The sequence below is a fragment of the Capra hircus genome, chromosome 6 (genome assembly GCF_001704415.2).
Source record: "Capra hircus breed San Clemente chromosome 6, ASM170441v1, whole genome shotgun sequence".
Lineage (NCBI taxonomy): Eukaryota > Metazoa > Chordata > Mammalia > Artiodactyla > Bovidae > Capra > Capra hircus.
This window is the reverse complement of record NC_030813.1, coordinates 19,745,984-19,769,736: the sequence shown is the minus strand read 5'-3', so window position 1 is coordinate 19,769,736 and position 23,753 is coordinate 19,745,984. Positions and strand designations below refer to the sequence as shown.

Here is a 23,753-nt window from a genome sequence, read left to right as displayed (position 1 = left end):
CAGTGACAATATACAGCCTTGATGTACTTACTCCTTTTCCTATTTGGAACCAGTCTGTTGTTCCATGTCCAGTTGTAACTGTTGCTTCCTCACCTGCATATAGGTTCCTCAAGAGGCAGGTTAGGTGGTCTGGTATTCCCATCTCTTTCAGAATTTTCCACAGTTCACTGTGAGCCATACAGTCAGAGGCTTTGGCATAGTCAATAAAGCAAAAATAGATGTTTTTCTGGAACTCTCTTGCTTTTTCGATGATCCAACGGATGTTGGCAATTTGATCTCTGATTCCTCTGCCTTTTCTAAAACCAGGTTGAACATCTGGTAGTTCACAGCCTCAGGAAGTGGCAATATATATGTACTCTAATTTTTTAATATTAACATTTCAGCATATCGTGAATCAAAAGATGTAAAATAGCATGATGTTGTTTTTAGTCTTCTGTTTTGTGTGTCTCGTTCAAGTGTTAACAGGACTGGTTTTTACCAATTCCATGAGGAAATTGATTATGTTTTCTTTCAAATCTGCTCCTTAGGAAGGCACTTAGGGATCTTCTTTATAGTATGGCTGAATCCCTTCTCTGTTACCTGAAACTCTTTGTCACAACTTTGTTGATCAGCTATACCTCAAAACAAAATAAAAGGTTTAAAAAAATTTTTAAAAAGGAAGGTAGGACATGACAAATGTGACATCTATGCACAATAAAACTGTTATTTGCTATTTTTAAAAAGTAGTCTTCTTTACAGTGTCAACAAAAGGAGTTAAAAGGATTGGTAAATTAATCAGCAAAATATATAGAGGGGGAAACTATATCTATATAGTTTAGGTATAGAAATAGCAACCCACTATCTCCAAAGAGACTATCAATTTTCTACAAAAGGTTGGTTTCTTTTGCCTGTGAGCTTTAACAAATGCCCTTTAATACTTTCTTTTAAAATCAGCTCTAGATGAAGAAAAAAGAAAAAAATGCAAAAGGTTATTAAGTTAGTTCAGGAAGAAAATAGTTCCCTTCGGCTAAAAGTTGTTGCTTTTAAATTACATGAAATAATTTTCTCCTAGATAATCTTAAGTAACAAGCCATGGTGCAGGTCTGTTACGTTTTAATAAAAGAAGTATAAACACTAGTGATTATTTACATTGCCAAGAAGTTTTCCAAGATAGTAATGTTACTGTGTATATCTTTACTAACTATATCTTTGTTGTAATGAATTATTAGCTCTTTAATAAAAAAAAGTTGAGGACCAAGATTAATGAGTATTTGATTGTTTTGCTTTTAATTAAAAAAAAAAAAACTAAGGAACTTACAGTGTAAAGAAAATTTAGTTGATTTTAATACCCTAAAATTCGGGGCACACTAATATTTCAAATATACTTAAAGAGTTGCATGTATACTTTTTAAAGGCTTTTAAAATAATTTTTTTAATATTTTAGTTAGTATGTGGCGAATGCTTTTAAAGGGTGCCATCTAGTGTCAGTTTGGAAATTTTGATTTATGGATTTGAACATGGGAAATTTTAGACCCAAGAAATGTAGAAATCAAGCAAAAAGTCATAATTGACAGAAGTCTTAAGGATTATGACTTGAAAGCACCCATCAATAATTTGACCACAAGATTGTATATGTTTGTATCTTTAAAATAATGAACATGTCTCTTTATTTGTGCGTTCACTCAGTGCTTTTTGATTATACACACACACACACATATATATAATATCAGACCTTGTTCCATGATATTACAGTGAATAAAATGAAATTTATAATCTCATGGAACATGCTATTGGAGGAAGACAAGAATAGATACATAGTATGTTGCAATAGTGATAAATGCTTGCGTCCTATTCTGTTCATCTTTTATTCTCACCTGTAATGAGACTGACAAGTACTTGACTGGGAGGGCTATATTACAAAGCACCTGAGGTATGCTCATTTTAAAGGAGCTGTGTATAAAATCCCCTTGCGTGCATGTGTGCTAAGTCACTTCAGTTGTGTTCAACTCTTCGCAACCCCAAGGACTCTAGCCCACCAGGCTCCTCTGTCCATGGGATTTCCCAGACAAGAATATTGGAGTGGGTTGACATTTCCTCCTCCAGGGGATCTTCCCAACCCAGGGATCGGACACGCAACTTTTACGTCTCCTGCATTGTCAGGTGGGTTCTTTACCACTAGCACCACTTGGAAAGTCCTAAAATCCTCTTAAGACTAGTTAATTGCACAGTGTGGGCCTCATTCTTTTGGAAGCCATTTATTCATGCCAAGAACAAATTTTTATAGAATCATATCTATCACAAATCCTTGCTGATTTCTAGAAAAAGTTTTAAAGTGTTCATCTTTTATTTTAGCTTTGCAATTACTATACCCTAAGACCTAAAACCACTTCAATTTATGCTTCAGGTCACCCAATGAAAGAAGAAAATGAAAGGCATTAAGAAAAGCCTTACAGAAGAATATCTGTACTTGGACTTTTCTCACCAAAAAGAAGGGTGCATCTTTCCTCTTCATACATCTGTAACTTTATTTTTGTTATCATACTGTGACTGCACAGTCTTTAAAGTATTCTTAGTCCTCCCTGGAGAAAGCACAGTTATTTCAGCACTTAAAAATGTACCATCTGAGGGTGTTGAAATACAGATTATTTCAAGGCAAGAGCTTCCACCAATAGTCCAGAGTTGCTGTTTACCTGCAATAGTAGAAAGACCAGACAATTTCTGTCGAGCAGGACTTGCTGTCGTTCTGAGACACATAATCCAGAAGTCATATGAAGCAGACCCCTCAAAGAAGGAAATTTTGGAACTTCTGGGTTTCAAGAAGACTTGCTTGAAAGCTTGTGCTGAAGTAAGTAGAATGTCTCCTTTCTGTTATTTAAAGCTGTAAGTAATCATTGCAGGCAGATTCTTTGTCTTCTGAGCCACAGGGGAAGCCCATAAGTGATAACACATTCACTTGAATATTCATTTAACTCTCTTTCAGAAAATAAAGTTTAATTTACTTAAAAAGAAAACTTCATTTCTTATATGATATTATATATGTTTCATTGCCATTCTTCCAAATCATCCCACCAGTCCAGGTTCGATGCAGGATACAGGATGCTTGGGGCTGGTGCACTGGGATGACCCAGAAGGATGGTACGGGGAGGGAGGTGGGAGGGGGGTTCAGGATGGAGAGCACGTGTACACCTGTGGTGGATTCATGTTGATGTATGGCAAAACCAATACAATATTGTAAAGTAATTAATCTCCAATTAAAATAAATTTTAAAAAAAGAAAAAGAAAACTTCAGTAACCAATAAAAGAGTTGAAGTAGATTTTCATGTGTACCAATATTTCAGTGCAGTATTCGAAAATAAGAAGCAAAGATTTAATTTATGAGATTTAGAGATATTATTTTTAGGAAAAGATTTTTTTAACCTTTTATTTTAATTATGTTGAAGATTAAAGGAGCTCAAGTAGCAATGTTTCAGAAACCCAGCTCTTTTAGGGAGAGTGTACTTTAGAGGCTTTGGGAAGTGAGGATTTACTCAGTAAGAGGATATAAGAGAATAGCATATATTTCCAGATACAGGAGTGCTAAACCTACATTGTTTAATGTTATCACTTCTGAAGCACTGTGATAATGTCTCTTGATAGAGCATAACGTCTGGCCCAGGAATGGTTTAGCTCAAGACTTAAATTCTCTAAACCAGGCTTGTTTTCCCGTATGAAGTTGTTTTTCTTCTAGTTCGGTTGGAAGTAAAGAATCGTTTCATTTCTTGTTTTGTTTTGTTTTGTAGGTTAGTCAATGGACCAGGCTATGTGAACTTACCATCCCTTTAGCTGTTGAGAATTTTCTCAAAGAATCTTTTGATCAACCCCCAACCATTCCTGCTGCAATACTAGAGCTTGAGAAAAAGCTTAGTGAACCCGTTAGAGTGCATAATGATGACAAACTCCGGCGGCAGAAGCTAAAGCAACAGAAGGCTGCTGGGGTTGGGCCTTCCCTTGCTAAGGGAAAAACGAAGAGCAAGGGTCATAGGCAGGAAACATCTGAAGAGGGGGACTCTTCATCTGCAAGCCTGGAACTGAAAGTGGCATTCTCAAAGCTCACAATACACAAGGAACCCGCTTCTGCCAACAGAGAGCCTTCTCACATCAGAAAAGCAAAGGCCTCTGACCTGCCACCTCTGGATCATGTGTTTGCAGAAGGCCTGTACTTCACTTTGGCAGATATTGTGCTCTTGCCCTGTATCCATCATTTTTTGGTAAGGTTTATCAGGAGTCGATACACTGTTGTAGGTTTCAGTCCATAAAGCTTCCCAGGTTTGAATTCCTGTTCCATTTCTTATTATGCTTCTGGGTGAGTTATTAATATCTGTCTGCATTTCCTTATCTGTAAAACAGCGATGATAGTAGTGCCCATCTATTTGGATCAGTGTGAGGAACAAATGACAATTTGTATAAAGTAGGAACAATGCTTAGACATAGTTGCTGTCAATAAATGTTAGTAATTAGTATGACTTTTAGTTTTGAGTTGCTAAAATATTAGCATTTGTTACGATTATTAGGGATTCCCTGGTGGCCCAGTGGTCAAGAATCCGCCTGCAGTGCAGGAGATCCCAGTTCCATTCCTGGTTGGGAAGATCCCCTGGAGAAGGGATAGGCTACCCATTCCAGTGTTCTTGGGCTTCCCTGGTGGCTCAGACGGTAGAGAATCCACCTGCAATGCAGGAGACTTGGGTTGGATTCCTGGGTCGGGAAGATCCCCTAGAGAAGGGAATGGCAACCCACTCCAGTATTCCTGCCTGGAGAATCCCATGGACAGAGGAGCCTGGCGGGATACAGTCCATAGGGTCGAAAAGAGTCAGATACAACTGAACCACTAAGCACAGCACACAGTACATGGTTACTAAGCTTAAATTCTCTTGTGATTATCTTCTAATACTAGAGGTTCCAGTATTAAAATACTGAAATCTCTGGTCAACTATATTTTATAATTAAGTAGTCACTTCAAATGGCTTGCTTCCCAGGTGGCTCAGTGATAAAGAATTCCCTGCAATGCCAGAGATGTGGGTTTGATTCCTGGGTCAGGAAGATGCCCTGGAGAAGGAAACGGCAACCAACTCCAGTATTCTTACCTGGGACATCTCATGGACTGAAGAGCCTGGTGGGCTACAGTTCATGGGGCTGCAGAGTCGGACCTGACTTAGCAACTAAACAGGTCAAATTCCTTACCACTAGTGCCACCTGGGAAACCACTAATTTCATAATGTCAGATGTTATTAAATCAGAAATATTTTACCCACATCTCTCTGTTATGTAACAGAACGGTCAGTCCTATTCAATGCTGTGGAAGATTATAAATGGAAAGTTTCCATTTTTAGTTCAGGTATATATATATATATGCACATGCTAAGTCACTTCAGTTGTGTCCGACTCTTTGCAACCCCATGGGTTGTAGCCCACCTGGTTCCTCTGTCCTTGGGATTCTCCAGGCAAGAGTACTGCAGTGGGTTGCCATGCCCTCCTCCAGGGAATCTCCCAAACCAGGGATTGAACCTGTGTCTCTTAAGTCTTCTGCATAGGCAGGCAGGTTCTTTACCACTAGCTCGGAAATTGTTTTTTTTTTTTCCTCCACTGTCTGTGGGAGGGACAAAGGACAAGGTACAAACAGTATCAAGTGAACCAGAAAAGCTAGAGCTCTTTGTAGCTTTCCTATCGGTTTTCCAGAACTGCATTTTTCCCACTTTGAAGCATTTCACCCTTTCCTTTACTAAGGAATCAGATAATCAGATTTTATTTATTATATATCACCAATACTTCAGGTATGTTTACTGACAGTTGAGCGAATATTTCTAATGAACATCTATGTATTTGGAGACCAGTGCTTCACTAATAAGTTAGGTGGCATCAATCAGTGGGTTTTTTTTTAAAGAACATTTCTCTTTTCTTTAAAATGGGAGCAAAACAAGATTAGAAGCCGAAATAACTTCAGAATTAAAGGATGTGAAAACAAGAGATTTGGGAATTGTTTAGATGTTGATTAGTATTGTAAATGTCACGTGTATTCCTACTGTCCTTGGAGCTGCAGCTGGATAGGGAGTAAAACATAGATTTTTTTTTTCCTAGTCAAATCATTTCTAAATTCTCTTGTCACCATTATTACCAACTTTAGTCATTAAAGCAGTCATTTGGTACATATTATAAAATACAGTTGATATTCATGGCTTCTTGGTCTTCTTGGATATTTGTTTCTAATTTCTTAAAAATTGAATCTTAAGTGGCACAACCATTAATTCATTCATTTGAGAAATTTATTTGAAAGCCTAACTGTATATGTCATGTTCTGTTGTATATGCTAGGAATACAGTGATGAACAAGAGAGAAAGAGTCCCAGTCCTTATGGAGTTAATATTCTAGTAGAAATAGAAGAATAGGAAAGATAGGAATGAACAAATAGACAAATAATATACATTTAAATAATGGTGAGGACTACAACGGAAATAAAACAAGTTGGTAGAGAAGACTTCAGTATTTGCTTTCAAATGTAACAAGACATGAAAAATTGGATCCACCTGCATAAAGATGATTTTTAGATCATTATCCAGACATCCATCTTTTACATTTGATTTTAGCTTAATTTAATACTGTTTACCTGATTAGGATCAACTGAGGTGAAAGTGTTCCTAATTGAGAGGATTTTTTCCCCCTTCAATCAGGTTGGACATCAGCCTGACCGCTGCTGAGTAAAGCTATCAAATACAACTAAGGAACTCTGTCTCAGTTTAAAATAGTGGAAAACTTGTACACTCAGCCTTTTCTATTACATGTATTCTGTGATTAAATTCTTCTCTTTGGACATTTATATGTAAACTAACTCTCTAAATATTTTCCTTTGTTTGTTTGTATTTTTCCTGGAGCATCACATTTTCTTTCAGGAATTAATCTTTCTTTGCCAAAGCTTTGATGTTATTTTTGTTATATTTATTTTCTTCTTATAAGTCATCCTGGGTTATGAAGCAGCCGTTTTAGTTCAGATGGTGGCAATGATGCCAAGCCTTTATACTTGTAGTAACTCACATTGAGGTGATGAAATAGCAGTCCAAACGATCAGAATCAGGATCAAGTTCATGATCAGGAATGAGGGTCAAGTTACTAGGTTTGGATCAGAAACAGAGATCTGCATCTAGGGCCAAAATATTTAGCCATAGAAATAAGATCAAGAATATGAAAGGGCAGTCAGTTTTGCTGATTCAAGGTTTGGTATACCAGAGGTCAAAATTAGAAGAGTTAGGGAAAATACCCAGTTTTGCTAAACAAAATGATGGCTTCCTGGTAGCTCAGACAGTAAGGAATCTGCCTGCCATGCAGGAGACCAGAGTTTGATCCCTGGGTTGAGAAGATTCCCTGGAGAAGAGAATGGCAACCCACTCCAGTATTCTTGCCTGGAAAATTCCACGGACAGAGGAATCTGGTGGGCTACAACACATGGGACAGCAAAGAGTTGGACACAACTGAGCAAGCAAGCAAGGGAAAATACCCAATTTTGCTAAACAGAATAAAGCCAGATATGCAAAACAATGGCTAGGAGAGGCTGCAGTGTTACATCTAAACCTCAGCTCCAAGCTCCTTTTCCTCTCCATAGGATATTAGCTGGCAAAGGTAACCCCTGATAACCCAACACTGCTTCCTGGAAGGTGCTTGATAAAATCCTCTCGTCTGGAAAGTTTCAGGAATGGATTTAAAAAGAATAAATTAAAATGCATACTACTTATGATTCCCCCTTCCCTTTGATTTAGTTGCTAGAATCTTCTAGTATACAGAAGAGCAAGCAGATGGGAGAATTGACAATGAATAGCCATAGTAAGGTAAAATCTTTTCAGATACCAGAAAATTTTATAGTTATTTTTAAGTTACTACTACTAAACAGTACACTTTGATCAAACTGTTTAAAAGATTGTTCTACTCCTGGAGGATAAACAAATTGCCACTTTATGAAATATTTTTGTAACCTGCATATGTATGATATAACATTACTACATTTTAACTTCTAATGCTTTGAATATAGCTTTTAGAAGAATGACATTTGTTACAAAAGTAAAAACATTGTATAAATTGATTTTTCAGCAAAAATGCCTATGTTAAATACCTCTTTCATTGTTCTCATTGGCACAAAATTGAGAATAAAATGGGAATCTCGATATTGGCTGACATATTGCAAAAATCATGAATGCTCTGGTTAATTTATATTTTCTATATCCTATCCTATGTTCTAGGTCCTTAAAAATTTTCAGTTTTAACTCACCGTTCTAGACTGTTAGAAAAACACTAAACTGGGATTTTATTTCCACTTAGTTTACTATTTTTTACACTGCTTACGCTGCTCACCTAAACATTTGTTAGTTATGACATGCTTTTGAAAGAGTAGATGTGACTAAGGAAATGACATGGAAGAATTACAACATACTCTACTAAGTTATGGAAAGTAATACAGAGATCTTTTGTGGTATAATATCTTCTCTTTTTATTCGCACAAGTTTTTTCTGCCCCTAATTGTAATTAACTGCAAAGCCACTCCTGGTGGCTTAGATGGTAAAGAGTCTGCCTGCAATATAGGAGACCCAGGTTCAATCCCTGGGTTGGGAAGATTCCCTGGAGAAGGGAATGGCTACCCAGTCCAGTATTCTTGCCTGGAGAATTCCATGGACAGAGGAGCCTGGTGGGCTACAGTTTATGGGGTTGCAGAGAGTTGGATACGGCTAAGCAACTAACTCTTTCATAAAGCCACTAGGATTTCATTTTGTGTTCTTCATAGCAGTTTTTTTTTTAAACCATTACTTTAAAAATTAATTCTCTAGTTTTCTTGTCCTTAAGTAACTTGATTAAAATTTATAATGATTTTGATCTTATCAGCCAAGTAACATTTTTTAAAAATCATTTCTTAGGGACAAATTTAATTCTTGTTTCACACATTTTTCATTAGCTTCTTCGTTAAATACATTTTCTCAAGTGTAATTAACAAATGTGGTGCAGTACCTCCTGAGCTGTCTGGATAATAGCAGAGCAGCCTGGCATGTTGATTAACTGGAATGACCTGTCATGTAGAGTAAAAGTCCTCAGTTTTTTTAAACATGAATTATTGTTGCTTAATTATAGTTTATTTCAAAAAGAGGGAAAGATGTCATATGCATCTAACAAATAAGAATAAATCACTACCAAGGGAAGTAAAGGAAAGTGAGGAAATGAGAACATTTCTTATTTGATTAATTTATCATAGCTTAAAGCTCAATTCCCTTAGCTCATAATCTGTTTTCAGGCAACTAAGTATTTTGTTGAGAGTTAGAAACTTTTTTACTCCCAGAGGACCATTTAGACAGTATTTTTCAAACTTTTTTACTTTTCATAGTAAATAATGCATTTTATAAGATGATTGAGTATACAAGTATACATCTTTATATTATACATATATAGAAAATAATCTGCCTTACTACATGCTATTTACCCTGATATTTTCTATTGTATTTCATTTTTTTAAAAAACCAGCTATATTGATTTTTAAATCTCTTAATGGGTCATAAGCAGCAGTTTGAAGAAAAGGTGGCAAGAATACACAGAAGAAATGTACAAAGAAAAGCTTCACAGCCAAGATAATCACGATGGGGTGATCACTCACCTAGAGCCAGACATCCTGGAATGTGAAGTCAAGTGGGCCTTAGAAAGCATCACTACAAACAAAGCTAGTGGAGGTGATGGAATTCCAGTTGAGCTATTTCAAATCCTGAAAGATGATGCTGTGAAAGTGTTGCACTCAATATGCCAGCAAATTTGGAAAACTCAGCAGTGGTCACAGGACTGGAAAAGGTCAGTTTTCATTCCGATCCCAAAGAAAGGCTATGCCAAAGAATGCTCAAACTACCACACAATTGTACTCATCTCACATGCTAGTAAAGTAATGCTCAACATTCTCCAAGCCAGGCTTCAGCAATACGTAAACCATGAACTTCCAGATGTTCAAGCTGGTTTTAGAAAAGGCAGAGGAACCAGAGATCAAATTGCCACACCTGCTGGATCATGGAAAAAGCAAGAGAGTTCCAGAAAAACATCTACTTCTGCTTTATTGACTATACCAAAGTCTTTGACTGTGTGGATCACAATAAACTGTGGAAAATTCTGAAAGAGATGGGCATACCAGACCACCTGACCTGCCTCTTGAGAGACCTGTTTGCAGGTCAGGAAGCAGCAGTTAGAGCTGGACATGGAACAACAGACTGGTTCCAAATAGGAAAAGGAGTACGTCAAGGCTGTATATTGTCACCCTGCTTATTTAACTTCTATGCAGAGTGTGTCATGAGGAATGCTGCGCTAGAAGAAGCACAAGCTGGAATCAAGATTGCCGGGAGAAATATCAATAACCTCAGATATGCAGATGACACCACTGTTTTGGCAGAAAGTGAAGAAGAACTAAGAAGCCTCTTGATGAAAGTGAAACAGGAAAGTGAAAAAGTTGGCTTAAAGCTCGACATTCAGAAAACGAAGATCATGGCATCTGGTCCCATCACTTCATGGGAAATAGATAGGAAAACAGTGGGAACACTGTCAGACTTTCATTTTTGGGCTCCAAAATCAGTGCAGATGGTGATTGCAGCCATGAAATTAAAAGACACTTACTCCTTGGAAGGAACGACCAACCTAGATAGCATATTCAAAAGCAGAGACATTACTTTGCCAACAAAGGTCCATCTAGTCAAGGCTATGGTTTTTCCAGTAGTCATGTATGGATGTGAGAGTTGGACTGTGAAGAAAGCTGAGCACTGAAAAATTGATGCTTTTGAACTGTGGTGTGGGAGAAGACTCTTGAGAGTCCCTTGGACTGCAAAAAGAGCCAACCAGTCCATTCTAAAGGAGATCAGTCCTGGGATTTTTTTGGAAGGAATGATGCTAAAGCTGAAACTCCAATACTTTGGCCACCTCATGCGAAGAGTTGACTCATTGAAAAAGACTCTGATGCTGGGAGGGATTGGGGGCAGGAGGAGAAGGGGACGACAGAGGATGAGATGGCTGGATGGTCGGTACTCAATGGACATGAGTCTGGATGAACTCCGGGAGATGGTGATGGACAGGGAGGCCTGGCGTGCTGTAGTTCATGGGGTCGCAAAGAGTCAGACACGACTAAGTGACTGAACTGAACTGATAGCTAGATATATCTGTAGAGATTTTCTATGATTCGACCTTTTCACTTTTTCTGTTCATAATTATGTCATAATCTGTTTGTAACATTATAGCTGTTTCTATGGAAACAGCATTCACTGTCTTACAAAGAACCACATTCTAATTTTTTAAAAAATTGAAGTTTGGCGATGGTGCTAGGGAGAAAGCATCTGACCAAGGCAAAATACATGTTAATTTACATCAGGGGTAATGGTTTCAAATGTTTTTAACTTAAATAAATAAGTCTTTCTTTAAATGCTGCATCATCATGAAAAGCAGCAAACTGCTGATAAATGCAACTACATGGATGAATCTCAGAATCATACTGCTAAATGAAAAGAACCACATTTTGTGATTCCATTCTTTTGAAATTCTTGAAAAGGCAGAATTATACACATGAGAAGCAGATCAGTGATTGCCTGCAACTGACTGGGGAGCGGGGACTGACTGCCCGCAGTCCCAAGGGATCTTTCCTGTGTGACACTGAGAGTGCCGGTAGTAGGTTATGGTGGTAGATGCACCACTGTTTAAATTTACTAAAAGTCATTCTGTGAACTGTGTACACTTAAAATGTGTGAATTTTATGGTATGTAAGGTTACTTCAATCAGCTGTTATAACAAACAAAAAGTATGTATAATAATACGTTTTGTTCTTTTTCTGCCTAGGTAATTATCTGCAGGAAACTTTCTGGAAAGCTGGTAGAATTTCCACTGCTGGCTGCCTGGTACCAGAGGATTCAGGAAGTGCCAAGAGTGCAAACAGCAGCTTCTCAGTGTGGGATCCAATTTCTCAGTTTACCAGAATTACAGACCACCTCAAGTCAACAGCCCCCAAACTTAGATGAGGCCCCATGTGCAGAAGAGCAAAATGATCCTTCGTTTATTGGAGGACCAAGACCCACTATGACTAAATTAATGGTAATTCAGTTGTTTTTATTAAAATTTTGTTTGAAAGATTCCACATGATAAAAGTTGCTTAGTATACTACCCCAACTTGTAATTATCTATTGACATTTTTGTTATAAATTTTATTTACATCACTCTTACCCAATCACACTTTCTGCTAGTCTTTGCATTTAAGTGAAATACAGTAAATTGAAGATGTTTACTATTATGTGTCTTTGGAGACAAGTCAGAATATATATTTTTAAGAGTATTTTTCTCAAAACATTTTGTTTTACATTTGATACACCAAAGTCATATCTCATCTGGTCAAGTTTATTGTTTTAACCTGATGTTTTTCTGTTGCAAGGAACTAGTCTTGTTTTTTTAATTTTGAGGTGATGATTTGAATTAAAGAAATGAGAGTGATTATCTCCATTTATTTGCTAAGGTTTTGTCTAAATTTAAGATTTTTGAATTCTGTTTTTAATTTATTCCTTGATTTTATGACCTTATATAGAATAAGAATGCATATCATTTATTTTTCTCTGTTTGCAGCATAATTTGTTTCTAATGGTACTAAGTGTATACGTTTTCACCAATAGGCTTTCTTTTCACTATCATTCAAAACAATTAGCAACAGAACTTCTCTGGTGGTCCAGGGGCTAAGACTGCATTGCTAACGCATAGGGCCCAGGTTCATGGTCAGGGAACGAGATACCACATGCTACAATTAAGACCTGGTGCAGCCATGTAAATAAATAAATATTTTAAAATATTTACAAAAATGGCTTGCTTTTAACAGACTACTTAAAGATTTGTTTGAATAGGGAATTCATGAAGTAATTTGAGCTAGTCAGCTGAGTTGTATTGGCAAAAAAATTAGTATGTATTCCTTACTTGGGTTAGGAAATATCTGAGTTCTAGTGTTAACAAAGTTCTTTGATTTTGAAAGGCACAAGAAGATGTTAGTAGTAACACCAGCTCCTCATCTCTTCAGCTAAGTTTTGTTAGCCTAGTGGTGAAATAATGAAACAGGAGTTGATTGTATAAGATATAGTAGTTTGATGTGTCTTGATCGGATGGTTATATTGTTCAGCCATCTTTCGTTTACCTCCTCTGATGGTTTTTGTTTGTAAAAATAATTGCCAGGAGAGTAATCTTTGTATTAAAATACTAATTTCTAAAATTTTAGCAAACCAATTATCCGTGCTTTTATTTGAATTCATACTTTTACAGAGTCTTGAAAAAAGATTGGTAATTCAGATTTTTCTGCCTATGCTTTTCCAGCAACAAAATGATATTAGGAAAGACATTTGCATTTGTTCCATTTTTAAATATTTATATAAAAGAGATAAATATATTTAGAGAAAAATTAAACAATCATAAAAATAAGCCCTTTGTAATAATATTAAAAATATAAAGGAATCCTGTAATTTTAAATTACAGGGGTTGAATTAGTTTAGGTCCTCCAAGAAGCAAATTCCAAGACAGGGTTAGATGTGCTGCAGGAACACTGAAGGGAACATCTGTGAGGGGAAGTGGAGAGGACACCAGAGGAGGGTGCAGGAGCCTTCAGAAGGCGGTGCAGGTTTGACCACTGTGCATGAAAACAGGAAAGGAAGGAAGGTGGCATCAGGAAAGTCAGACTTCAGTGCAATTGCGAAGGCTTGGTCAAGGTAGTGGGGAATCCTCGAGCTTCAGTCCTCTGTCACAGAGTTCCATGTTTCTCAAAGGTGGCCTGCACTCTTAGTCTCTGTGCCTGAGACTTAGTCACTGACTTGGCAATAGTCCCTGGGAAGGCTCTATTAGAGACCAGGTGACTTGCGTTCTAGACCCAGCTTTGTAGTCAAGCTAACATTATTATTATACCTTCAGTCAGGCATTTAACCAAAAGGTCTCAATTTCTCCTTTTATAAATTAGAGTGAGGTATATACCTTTGTATATGAGTCATTTCTAATTTTAAATCTTTATGATTGTATGAAAGCTGACTAGGACGTTGCATCAGCAATTTTAAAAGAACAAAGTTTTCAAATCTAAAAATAAATTAAAATTTCAATTTTCTTTTAATTCTACCTTGATTGTGTGTATTGGATACATTTTTTTCCTTTTATCACTTTCCCAGCTTTTTTAAAGTTCACCTGAGTAACATTTTCCCTTTTAATAGGGCATTGTTTTTGCTAAGTTTCTCATTGTCGTATATTTGAAAGACAATATTATATCAAATTAACATATTCTGTGAATGTATTAATTTTATTTATACTGTAGTTTTTCATTTCTGTATAGTCAGAGTTTGTGTGTGTGTGTTTGCCTTTTTTTTTTTTTTTTTTTTTTTTTTGCCAATTGCATGAGAACACAGGAAATTGACCCTGAGTGGATGTGTAAAATCGGAGAAGGTGATGGCACCCCACGCCAGTACTCTTGCCTGGAAAATCCCATGGACAGGGGAGCCTGGTAGGCTGCAGTCCATGGTGTCATGAAGAGTCAGACACAACTTCACTTTCACTTTCACTTTTCACTTTCATGCATTGGAGAAGGAAATGGCAACCCACTCCAGTATTCTTGCCTGGAGAATCCCAGGGACGGGGGAGCCTGGTGGGCTGCCCTCTATGGGGTCGCAGAGCTGGACATGACTAAAGCAACTTAGCAGCAGCAGCAGATGTGTAAAATACAAAAAATTTTCATGGCATCTGGTCCCGTTACTTCATGGGAAATAGATGAGGAAACTGTGGAAACAGTGTCAGACTTTCTTTTTTTGGGCTCCAAAATCACTGCAGATGGTGATTGCAGCCATGAAATTAAAAGACGCTTACTCCTTGGAAGAAAAGTTATGACCAACCTAGATAGCATATTCGAAAGCAGGGACGAGGGAGCCTGGTGGGCTGCCATCTCTGGGGTCGCACAGAGTCGGACACAACTGAAGCGACTTAGCAGCAGCAGCATAGAGGTTACATTCTGGTAGGGGAGGTAAATAAAAACCACAAGTAAATATGTAACACATTAGCTAATGATAAGTGTTATAAAAATAATGTGGGATGAGGGGAGTGGAGATGATGGAGGTCATGATCATATTTTAGATAAGGTGGTCGAGAAGGCTTAACTGATGAGGTGAAGACATTGATCAGATGACCAGAATGAAGATTTGGTGGATATGTTCTAGGCATATGGTCCAGCTGGTAGAAGACCCTGAACAAATTTACAGAGACAGAAAGTGGATCAGTAGTTGCCCAGGGCAGGGAGCTATGGGCAGAGAACAGAGAGTGTCTGCTATTGGGTATGGGATGTCTTTTTTTGAGATGATGAAAATGTTCTCAAATTAGATAGTGGTGATGGTTACATAACCATGAATATTTTAAAAACAATTGTATTATAGTCTTTAAAGGGACAGATTTTATAGCATATAAATTATATTTCAAAATAGTTATATTTTATAAAAGACCCTAAGTTAAGAATGAGTGTGGTAAAATGAGGAATAGCAAGAAGTTCAGTATGGCTAGACTGGACTAAGGAGGTTTTAGGAAAGAGGTGATGATGTCAAAGAATGTGTTTATCTTCCTGGAGGCAGGTAAGTACTCTGGCCTCTATACCTGTGGCTATATCTATGCCCCAACAAAAGAATTTTTTAACTATCCTTTTAGACTGGAATTCAGCTAATCTACATGGTGGAAAGTAATCTCCTAAACTAACTGATACAAAGGGGTTAATGATTGATTTTCAGGGATTTTTCTTTTGAATAAGATATTCCTGGAGATTAAAAAAAAAAATTCCAGAACCACGGATATCTATCCTGTGGGCTGTGGACACATTATATGATTACAAAGGGGTCTGGAAATCCATGAGTAAGCCATGCCACTGTCTGTAGATCAAATAAATAAATGTACAACATTCAACATGAGAAAGGAACCTGAGAATCTTTTTATATATGGAAGAGGGGCGATCATTTTTTTAAATGTTGGGAACTAGTTGGTTAAACAAAGTGAAGTCGCTCAGTCATGTCCAACTCTTTGCGACCCCATAGACTGTAGCCTACCAGCTTCCTCTGTCCATGCGATTTTCCAGGCAATAGTACTGAAGTGGATTAGACTTCCCTGGTGGCTCAGATGGTAAAGCATCTGTCTACAATGCAGGAGACCCAGGTTCGAGCCCAGGGTTGGGAAGATCCCCTGGAGAAGGTTAAACAAAAGGGATCCTTTTCTAGAGACTTTGTAGGTCCTCGTAAGGGACTAGTATGGATGATATTTGGGGTGCATGTTAAAGTGGGGACTTTTTGATCCTTTAAATATAGCTGCTAGGCTGTAGCACCTGGGGCTTCCCTGGTGGCTCAGAGGTTTAAGTGTCTGCCCGCAATGCGGGAGACCTGGGTTCGATCCCCGGGTCAGGAAAATCCCCTGGAGAAGGAAATGGGAACCCACTCCAGTATTCTTGCCTGGAGAATCCCATGGATGGAGGAGCCTGGAGGGCTACAGTCCACGGGGTCGCAAAGAGTCGGACACGACTGAGCAACTTCACTTCACTTGACAGACCTTGATGGATGTATGCAGAGTTAGTTTTGATTATGTGGATCGTTTTTGATAAAAATTTTATTCTCAGGTGACTTTTCTCTTTGACACCTAATATTTCTAGGTGGCTTATTACTTCTGTGTCACTTCAGGTAATAATTTTAGTAGGAAATTTAATAGGAAAGTAACCGTACTGTTAAGAAACTCAACATTTATTTCTTGTTTTGCGGGGAAGAATACTTTTCAAAAACATCTTAATCATTATTTCTTCTGCTTTTACTTGTTTCTGACTTCTGTTTGCAGAAGTCAGGGTGAGCGTTTAAAGAGTTTTAACAGGAAGCAGAGAACAATGTCAAATACAAATTTTCATGGTAGTCTCAGATCCCATAGTTGAATCTACAAAAAGAGAATCTATTAGGGTTGTATTTAAGGTCAAGAAACAAGCAAACAAACAAATAGAATACACTGTGATAACAGAATTAGAGAAGGAGAATAAACCACCTATTCATTCATCCACCAAGCATTTATTCAGTGTTACACCAGGCAGTGCATCAGACTCAACTGTGTATTAATATGGCCTATGGAACTCAATTATATCTCTTCACAGATATTTTACTTTTCTCTCTGGGTGGCTGTATATGAAATATTTTTCTGATATTTATTACAAGTTCCTACTTTGAAATACCTTGTGATATTCTGCAGTCATGGAATAGCTAGAGATATTTGAGAGAGTATATTTCAACATATATCTCTTATGTAACAATATTTTGAGGAATGCTTGATGTTTATTAAAATCTGTATTTCACCTTGCCAGTGTAGAAAATAGAATTTGGTGTTCTAGAACATAACAGGATTTTATTAATTCATTAATGTGGAAAGGGCCTATCTCCTTTTCCAGGAAAAAGGCATTGAAGTGATGTTTTCTCCCCACCCTTGCCCCACTTGGACCCTTGATTGGGATACACTTCCTGCAGCAGTGAGCCCAAAGGAAGGTAAATTGTTTTTTGTTTTGTCTCTTTAAATTTTATTCATACTCTGGATACCCTCCTCTGATCCATCTCCCAGTTTTCTAGTTCTCTCTTTGGCTATCTCTAACATTTGGATCATACTATCCATTGAGTTTTCATTTTATTTTTATTTCAAAAATTTTACATATACACATTGCTTTAATTTAGTATTTCCCACATTTGCTATATCTGTTTTTTTGCTATATCTTTTTTTTCTTTGCTGAAGTGTTTTGAACCTATCCCAGATAATATGTCACCCATAATACACATCTAAACAGTATTGACATCTTAAATAATCATCATGTCATTATCATGCTTAATAAAAATCGACAAAAATTCCTTCATCATCTAATAACCACTTCCTAATAATTTCCCCCAATTATTTAAAATATTCTTTGAAAAAATATTTTGATAGATTTTTTAGTTAAATATATTTTTTATTGCTAAAAACTACATTTGGTTTGTTTATTTTGATGATATATTTTCCTTGGTCATGTTTCAAGTTTCTCTTTTTATAATTGTTTAAACATATATGCTGCATATATTATGTCTAATAGCTGATATTCATTGAGATCTAATTCTTCTGTTCATTGTTTCTGTTGACTTCACTCCTGGTGTCTCATATCCCTGTTAATTTTGTAATTTTAGATTCTGAGTTCATTTTTGGGTTTCCCTAAATCTTGGAATCTTGTGAGACTTGGTTAGAAATGAATTCCCATAGTTAGGATTTATGTTTGTGTATGCCAGACATCTTAAACTATTGCATTTAATGCATGGAACATATTTTTTCAGGTTACGATTCCTTCAGCCTTTTCTATCTAGAACTGAGGCTTACACAGAAAATTAACTTTTTCACCTTTCTTTGTTGTTGAATAGAGCTTTTAAAAAAAAAACCACAACATCTTTTCATAATGAATATAGTTTTTCAAGGTTTCTCCTTTCATGTAGTGATACTAGTTTTAACTCTCCACCATGCTAGGGATCAAGGACTAGCCTCTCTTTTTCTTGCTGTTAAAGCGTAGAGCCCTATTATCAGTAGATACCCTCCAGGCAGCTGTGGTGTCAGCTTGAGATTATTACACTGCTTTTTAGTCCCTTTCCCCCTTTTTCAGGTCCTATGGATTTTCCTTACTCTCAGAAGTCCAATTAAACAGATAAAGGATAATAGTTGAAGTTTAAATGCCATTTTAGGTATTTTTAGAGGAGGAACATTTTCATAGCTCAGCATTCTATTTCTTTAATTGTTTATGTGTTCTGTAGTTTTATACTAATCTAAATATAAGTTTTGATTTTTAAAGCACTCTTTAAAATTATTTGCCTTCCTTTTTCATGTTCTTCTCTTCTGTGATACATCCTGACATTCCTGTACCTCACTAATCACTTCTGTTCTGTTAATCAAGGAAACATTTTAGAATTCTTCCAAAATGGAAGATTATGTTGGATAGTTAAGAATGCTGCTGCAAAGATATTTTATAAAAATGAAATTTATTTTTTGTTTTTATTAACTATATGAAAAATAGTCACTAGTGAATTTGTTAATGTTTTAATTTAGATTTTTTTTGGCATTTTACAGAGCTTAGATGTTTTTATTGTACATGCAATTAAATTTTCTATACTCTTCAGTTATAGATTTTGAATGGGTTAAACCTATAGTTTACTAAATAAAAGTCAAATTTTTATTAATACTCATATTAAAATGAAAAGTGTTTTAAGTGCCACATGTTTTTCTTTAACTATAATTAATTTAGTATGAAGGCAAAAAGATATTTTCACTTATTAATATGAACACTCGATTATATCTGCTAACAACTCAGAAATTTGACATTAAGCATTCATGTCTGGTTGTTTTACTGGTTAGAAGTGCATATCTAATGGAGCTCATGGAATATATTGCTCCTTACATGCCTTTAATTGGATCACTTTGTTTTAATAAATATTATGGCAAAGATGGAGCTATAACAGTGGATCTCATGGTATACTCACATTTTACTTAGGTTTGTAGTCTGGTTTAACTAAGGTAGTCTTAGTTCACTTAGGTTCATTTAGTTCACTTAGGTTTGTAGTCTGGTTTAACTAAGGTAGAGTTGTGGTATTTTTCAGTGTTCTGTTTTCAGTTCTGATAATTTCAATGTTGCACAGTTAATAGGATCTTTGTGAAATGAAATTATTTTACATCGTGGTGCAGATGTCACTATGAATGTGTTCTCATGATTTGTGCTCTGGTACTATCTTTTAGGAGAAATTAAATTCTACTAAGGTATTATTGGTACTTGGTTCATTTGAATATTTCAGAAATCAACTCTATTTACATCAAGATTATGGTGCATGAGAATCAGCTTCTTTACCATCAGACTGTATTAATTCTCATGATAGAGTCTAACATAGTTCATAAACCTATCTAATCTCGTTCACTGTGCTCACCCGTTTCTCCCCCTCCATCTTATGTGCCAGCTCCTAAATTTCTTGCTGCTTTCCTTCTAAGATCTGTATTTTCTCTCTCCATGACTTCACCTTTATTTTTCTTGCAGCCTTAAATATTCCTCTATTTCCCATTTCTTGAAATTATATTCATCTTTTAAGAATTAGCAAAGCTTTTTCATCAGTTATGGAATCAGACTGCCTGGGTTTGAAACCTGGGCTAATAGCTAGCTAGATAACCTAGGGCCAGATTCCTTTCTGAGAATGTCTGAATTCTCTGTATTCTCAATAGACAGTTCTCTGTACCTCAGTGGCCTCAACTGTACATAGTGATAATACTGCTACTTATGAGACGGTTGGTATATTCAGTGAACTAATATATAAAAAGTACAGTGCCAAACTGTAATTAATAGCTGGTAAAAAGTACTTATATAGTAGTCAGAATTAATCACTTCCTTTCAATATTCCTTTAGTATTTCTTATACTTCATTTTTGATACGTACAGAATACTTCTCTTATACTATGTTTACATGCATGTTTTCCTTCTCCAACAAACTGTGAACTCTTTAAATACAGGACTTCTGTGAATAGGTCCTCAATACGTTTCTTTTTTTTTTAATTGAACTGAATTGAGACCATAGGTCCTTTTTTATTCCCCCTTGTGTGTGTCAGTCACTCAGTCATGTCCAGCTCTTTGCGACTCTATGGACTGTAGCCTGCCAGGCTCCTCTGTCCCAGGGAATTCTCCAGGCAAGAATAATGGAGTGGGTTGCTATTCCCTTCTTCATTTTTTCCCCCTTGGTGTTCAGTAAATATTTACTGAGAAATGAACAGCTTCAGGGTCTGCGGAGGAGTGTTCTGCCTCCAACACCACTTTCCATCCACGTGAGAGTGAGTTTTTTGCTTGACCCCAGACGTTCCTGGACAGGAGGAAGTTTTCGACTGGGGAGTTTGGTGACTTCTGAGTCAGGACAAAACTTGTGTCAATCCAGATGACAAAGGAGCTGTGACGCCTAGGATGGAGTTATATCCAAAAGATATGTCTGGGGGCCTGTCTTTACCATTTAATTTCTGGTCCTGATGAAAGTAAAAACAACTAAAGTCCTGGACCTATAGAGGTTCCCAAAATTCTGGTAACCATACACATCCTTTTCTTTTTTTAAAACTTCCAGGCAACTTTTTTGTCTCATAGGGATTTAAAAGGCTAAAATAGTTGGGATTATTTAGCTTCAAGAAAAGAGAACTGGGTATTTAATTTACATTATTATTTTTATTGTTGTCACTATTATTAGTGTATGTTTTTAAAGGGACTGTTTGGGAGTAAGTTGCAGACATCATGACTTCACTTCTCTATACTTTCCTTCAAGAACAAGAACATTTTCTTATATAGCCGTAGTACAATGATCAAAAGAGGATATTTACTTTAGTACATACTTTTATCTAATGTAGAGTTCAGAAGATTCTAGTACATTTAGTTGTCATGTCTCTTTAGTTTCCTTTAATGTTGAATAGTTTCTCAGATGTTTTTTGTATTTCATAGCATGAACTTTTTTGAAGGGTTCTGGCCAAGTTTTTGGTAGACTGTCTCTCAATTTGGATTTGTTTAATGTTCCCTCATGATTAGATTCACTTTACGCATTTTTGGTGGGAATGCTACAGAAATGATGTTGCGTCCTTCTCTTCATTATCAGAAGGCATATTATGTCTGTTTGGGCCCAGTTATGTTAACTTTAATCGTTTGGTTAAGCTGGGGTCTTCCAGGGGTTTCTGTCGTATTACTGTTTTGCTATACTGACGTAAGTAGTTTGTAGGGAGATATAAGGCTACATAATAACTTGTTTCGTTTTAATCTTTCACTTACTAGTTTATATCCATTTGATATTTCTTGCCTGTGATAGTGGCAAAATAGTGAGTTTTCAACTCCATCGTATTTCTATGTTTATTAGTTGCTGCTGTGCTATAAGAAAGCCTTCTTTCTCCTTTCAGTCTTCCATCTTTCCTTTTTTTCTTTCTTCCTTTTTACTCATAAATTTTTAAAATTAAGTTTCAGTGCTCAAGTTGTTGTAGCTGCCTTCAGGCTAGCTCCTGATCCTTTGGAAATGCCCCAACTGTTATATTACTGTGTCCTTAATTTTTGGTATAACAAAATATTGCAGGCTCATTTTGTCATTTCCCTGCCGAAGCCCTAGCATCAACTATTTCTCCAAGGAACCCTGGTTCCTTTTAGTAGAGAATGGTATTTAGAAACTAAGATTTGGGCACTAGGTATGCTCATTGTTAGCAGTGTTGCTTCTAAGTTCTCTTCGCAGAGAGATGTGGACTTCCCAGGTGGCGCTAGTGGTAAAGAACCCACCTGCCAATGCAGGGTTAGACCTAACAGACACAGGTTCGATCCCTGAGTCGGGAAGATCCCCTGGAGGAGGGCGCAGCAACCTACTCCACTATTCTTGCCTGGAGAATCCTATGGACCAATGAGACTGGCAGGCTGCAGTCCATAAAGTCGCAGAGTCAGACACTACTGAAGCCACTTAACACACACACAGCAGAAAGATATAGATTGATCCATTAGGAAAAAGATGTATGTGTGTATGCATCTATGTACACACACAAAATCATACACATCAGCATCTACTGCTATATCTATATATCAATATCTATAATCTATATATATTGAAAGTCATGATTTTATACTGATACTGTTGCTGCTGCTGCTGCTAAGTCGCTTCAGTCGTGTCTGACTCTGTGCGACCCCTTAGATAGCAGCCCACCCGGCTCTCCCGTCCCTGGGATTTTCCAGGCAAGAATACTGGAGTGGGTTGCCATTTTCTAATCCCAATCCAGTACCATAAGATTCTTCGTAGTTTTTCTGAATTCAGTGTCTATATCTACCTTTCACAACAGTAAAAATTATAGCACCCAATACCACCTGTGTTTTTGCTCACTTGTTCAGTCCCTCAGTGTTTAGACAGTAATTTCAGAATTATTTTACCCATATCTATGTGAAAAATATACCTGCTAAGTTGAGTTCCAGTTTGTTTGTGGTTATTTTCACTTTTGAATTGAGTGTGTATGGTCACAGTTCTCATGCAGATAGTTGTGATCGCATGGTTCTACAGAAGATGAATTGTGAAAAGTGAAATGTTTGAGTCAGTATTAATCATTGTCCCCTGATAGAAAATCTTCAACCAGCAGTCTGCACTGAGAAGATCCAGGCAATAGCATAGTTCCTATTCCTGTTTGTCCTCAAATAGCTGTGATTTCCTACTTTAATGAACTAGTATATATACTGTGAGCCTGAAGACTACTTTTGTTAAGTCCAGAGACACCTCTGTGCTTGCCTTTGGAATTTTTGCCCTCTGAGTATGAAAGAGAGAATAAATAGAGTCTTTTGCCTCAAGACCTAGAATAGAGCTGCTTTAAGACACTCCATTGATAGTTCCCTGCAGCCTTTCTGTTCTCCAGTGGTTTTAGGTGGATGGTTCCTGTATTAGGAGTGGCTCCTAGTCCCTAATAGCCATATCAATCATATAGAAGGGAGGAGTCAGAAGCATGACCTTATAGGAGATAAAAGCAATAGAAGAAGATAGTTACTTAGGTATTGTTCCAGCTATAATCCCTTTTTTTCTTATATTCAGAGTTCCACTATCTTAGAAATATGGTCCACTTAGGTATCCATGCGGCCTTGGTTTTGCTTTTGAGCTGCATGAGAGCACTAACTCCTAGGGAGACTGATATGAGGGTGATATCTAAAAACCTTAAACATCTCTACTTATTTAG

At 36.8% G+C, this 23,753-nt stretch overlaps 1 protein-coding gene across 2 annotated transcripts in view; it reads left to right on the top strand.

Annotated features, from left to right (window-relative positions):
• GSTCD (glutathione S-transferase C-terminal domain containing) overlaps nucleotides 1-23,753 on the top strand; it is a 139,533-nt gene that overhangs the window by 10,648 nt on the left and 105,132 nt on the right. The window contains exons 2-5 of one of the 2 annotated variants that reach the window (XM_005681339.2): nucleotides 2,384-2,824; nucleotides 3,759-4,226; nucleotides 11,836-12,087; nucleotides 17,450-17,543. In XM_005681339.2, coding sequence (XP_005681396.2) covers nucleotides 2,405-2,824; nucleotides 3,759-4,226; nucleotides 11,836-12,087; nucleotides 17,450-17,543 — 1,234 coding nt within the window. In that variant the 5' untranslated portion in view covers nucleotides 2,384-2,404. The remainder of the gene's footprint in view (nucleotides 1-2,383; nucleotides 2,825-3,758; nucleotides 4,227-11,835; nucleotides 12,088-17,449; nucleotides 17,544-23,753) is intronic. The other variant, XM_018049244.1, reaches the window with a different exon arrangement.